The sequence below is a fragment of the Acanthisitta chloris genome, unplaced genomic scaffold (assembly GCF_000695815.1).
Source record: "Acanthisitta chloris isolate BGI_N310 unplaced genomic scaffold, ASM69581v1 scaffold17212, whole genome shotgun sequence".
Classification (NCBI taxonomy): domain Eukaryota; kingdom Metazoa; phylum Chordata; class Aves; order Passeriformes; family Acanthisittidae; genus Acanthisitta; species Acanthisitta chloris.
Window position 1 is genome coordinate 14,944 of NW_008660082.1, and position 3,082 is coordinate 18,025.

The 3,082-nt window shown below is 47.7% G+C and overlaps 2 protein-coding genes across 2 annotated transcripts in view; one reads left to right on the forward strand and one right to left on the reverse strand.

Annotated features, from left to right (window-relative positions):
• Positions 1-215, forward strand: part of DIS3L (DIS3 like exosome 3'-5' exoribonuclease) — a 12,921-nt gene extending 12,706 nt beyond the window's left edge. The window contains 1 exon segment of the mRNA XM_009069691.1: positions 1-215. This exon segment is cut by the window's left edge and continues 20 nt beyond it. Within this exon segment, the coding sequence (XP_009067939.1) occupies positions 1-215 (215 nt within the window).
• An 858-nt stretch (positions 216-1,073) lies between these two features.
• Positions 1,074-3,082, reverse strand: part of TIPIN (TIMELESS interacting protein) — a 6,932-nt gene continuing 4,923 nt past the window's right edge. Inside the window, exons 6-7 of the mRNA XM_009069692.1 lie at positions 1,876-2,067; positions 1,074-1,198 (exon numbers count right to left, since the gene is read on the reverse strand). Coding sequence (XP_009067940.1) covers positions 1,074-1,198; positions 1,876-2,067 — 317 coding nt within the window. The remainder of the gene's footprint in view (positions 1,199-1,875; positions 2,068-3,082) is intronic.

Consider the following 3,082-nt stretch of genomic DNA (forward strand, 5'->3'; position numbering starts at 1 on the left):
CTTCCCAGAATTTCCATGGGGTGAGGTCTGACTTGGTGAAGGCAGTCAGTCAGTCTGCAGAGGATGCCCAGCGTGCCCAGGAGAGAGCAAGGGTGGAAGTGCTGGATGAGGACTACCAGGAATACTGCCAGACCAAGGGCCCCAGCCTGTACCAGCTGCTGGAGGAGATCAGGGAACTGGCACTGCTGGATGTGGCAGCTGACATCAGAACCTGAGCTGGAGCCCAGCAACACCTGCTTGTCCTGTTCCTGTTCACTGTGCACGAGTGCTTGGGGAGCTTTTTCAAAGCAGTTTATTTAAATATTCAAGAGCCCTTTAAATAGGAAGCTAAATGTCTATTTTAAATAAGAATTATTTTTATCTGGTTATGTATTATCAAAAGATTTTCTACACGATAAAGCTTTCAGACTAAGGACAGTGTGGTGAATTCTTTTAGGTATCATTCAGAAACCTACTTTCCTCATGCTGTCCATAAATTTGGTTCTTAAAACCTAAGTATTTCCTTTTCCCACTAGAGTTCAGTGAGTTTAACTCATCCCTAAAGGGATATAAAAAGCAACTCCTTCACACTAACCTGGAGTATGGAATTCTGTGGAGTGAAATCCACCAGCTTCACATCAGCATAAAATAACACCTGACAACATGAATTTCACCTGCTGTAAATCTGCTTATGGCTTCATTCACATTAAAGAATTCCAGTTCAGGCCCAAACACACAAGTTAAAAAACTGCAAACATCGCAACTTTAATGGGAACTTCACCCTTCAACATCCCAGTTCATTCAATTTGATATAAATTATAAACTAAGTTCAAAGTAGGTAAAAAATTGCTTAGCATTTCCAAAAGAATGTTGTGGCTGAAAAGATGTCTCTGCTGCAGCTGAAGAACTTTGGTCTTGTTACACCTCTTAGTTCTGTCCAACTATACCAATGCTGTGGTGAAGACTTCTCTGAAGCTTCTGGAGTGCACAGAGCCAACACCGTGTCAGTACAGTGACAGCACTTAAAGCAGGAGGGTCTTGTGCTCAAGAAAGGCATTGGGTGTGGGATACAGTTCCTGCTTTTCCCAGGCACATTACAATTCATCATCAGTAACAGCACCCTCGGCTGCAGGCACCTGAGTGTCTTCAGCAGGGTCAGTGGGATCCTGAGAGACTGGGCTGGGAAACTCCTCTTCTGAGTAACTCGTGGGGAGCTCTGCTGCAAAAACAGAAAAAACCCCAAATTCCTACCATGAGCAAACACTGTTGTGTGTTTAACTGTCGTTTCTGTCACCAGAATCCCAATCTGCAGGAAAGCCAATCAGCCATAACTAGTGAGCTGGGTTTCACTTCACCACAAAGCTCTCACAGCTTGGCACAGCCAGGGTGAGCAGGGACTTGGCTCTGGAGGAGTCTGACTGCAGGAACACTGTTTAAATTCCACAGTTGCACACTTTGCCACTTACTGGAACAGCAGCCACTGCTATTTCCTTTCAGATGACTTGGCAGCTCAGCTCTATCAGCTGCTCAGGCTACTGACCTCAGTGTTACAACTCTCCAACTCCCGGACAGGAGTAGCCAGGTGGGGTCAGTCTCTTCTCCCAGGCTAGTGACAGGACCAGAGGACACCGTCTCAAGCTGTGCCAGGGGAGGTTTATGTTGGACATGAGAAGAATTTCTTCCCAGAAAGGGAGATTAGACAGTGGAATGTGCTGCCCATGGGGGTGGTGGAGTTACTATCCCTGGAGGTGTTTAAGGAGACACTGGAGGTGGCACTTAGTGCCATGGTCTAGCTGACATGGTGGTCATGGCTTGGACTCAGTGACCTCAGAGGTCTTTTTTCAAGCTGAGCGACCCTGTGGTTCTGTTAACACAAGTTACAGAGGTGATTACCACTGTGCTGGGCCTGGCTGTGCCCCTGCAGCCTCGCCTGCCTCCGCTGCAGGGCCAGCTGCCTGTTCCTCTCCATCCGCTCCTGCTGCTCCTCCGTCAGAGACGTGCCAGGCACAGAACTGAGTTCTGCACTTCCAGCCTGGGAATGCCCATCTTCAGCAGCTGCATCCAGTCCATTGCTGTCCCCTTCTCCATCTGATTAAAAATGAGGGATGGGAGGGGGAAGAAGGGCAGAAGTAAGACTTGAAACCTACAGAGACTTACTAAACTTCTGTCAAGAGAACATTTTTAAAGCATTCCCATGCTCTACATTTTCAAGTTGTCCTGACAGCTGAAAATCATTCCATACTTTAGTTTTAATGGGCAATTTGCTGTCTAGGTCCACATTCCTCATATTTAAAGGATACAAGTGCTCATCAGAGATCACACACACACACCAATAATCAATGCCTGAACATAGTGAGGCACAGCTCGGTGTACTGAGATAGCAACCAGGAGCTGTTCTTGAAGGTTCAAAAGAGATAGTAAATCCAGGCAATCCTTAGACAGAGGCCAGGGAATTTTCTTCCCATCCCTGCTAATATGACACTGTCCCTTGGGAAGTGGCAGGAGTAGTATTGGAATTCCAACCTTTCAAGGCCAGGTTGGATGGGGCTTGGAGCAGCCTGGGCTGGTGGGAGGTGTCCCTGCCCATGGCAGGGGTGGGATGGGATGAGCTTTAAGGTCCTTCCAACCCAAACCATTCTGGGAGTCTGTGTATCAGAGGTTTGAACATATACACTGAATGCTCAGGTTTGAATCCTGTGTGCTCTATTATGGAATATTTACTTATTTGCCAGCACCAAACAGGCAAAATAGAGGCACTTCAACTCCACTGGACAAGCCTCACCCCAGCAGAGCAGCAGAGCACTCCTGAGAGTGCCTGAGGCCTCTGCAGCACTGAGAGCCTGTGCACAGAAACATGAGCAGACAAAAGGGTTTGGTTGTTAATAAAACTCTCTAGCTTGAACCTGATTTCACCAAAGGTACCTACTCTAGCTGCTCACCTGAAGCCTGAGAGCTGTAGCAACACACAGCTCAAGAACAGATCAGCAGCACATTCCAGCAGGTGTGTGGAACCATCGCACAGAACAATCTGATCACTCTGCAGACGCTGTCGGCAGGAACCACTCGTGTTGCTGTCTGTGGCTGCTCACAGCTGCACTGCACT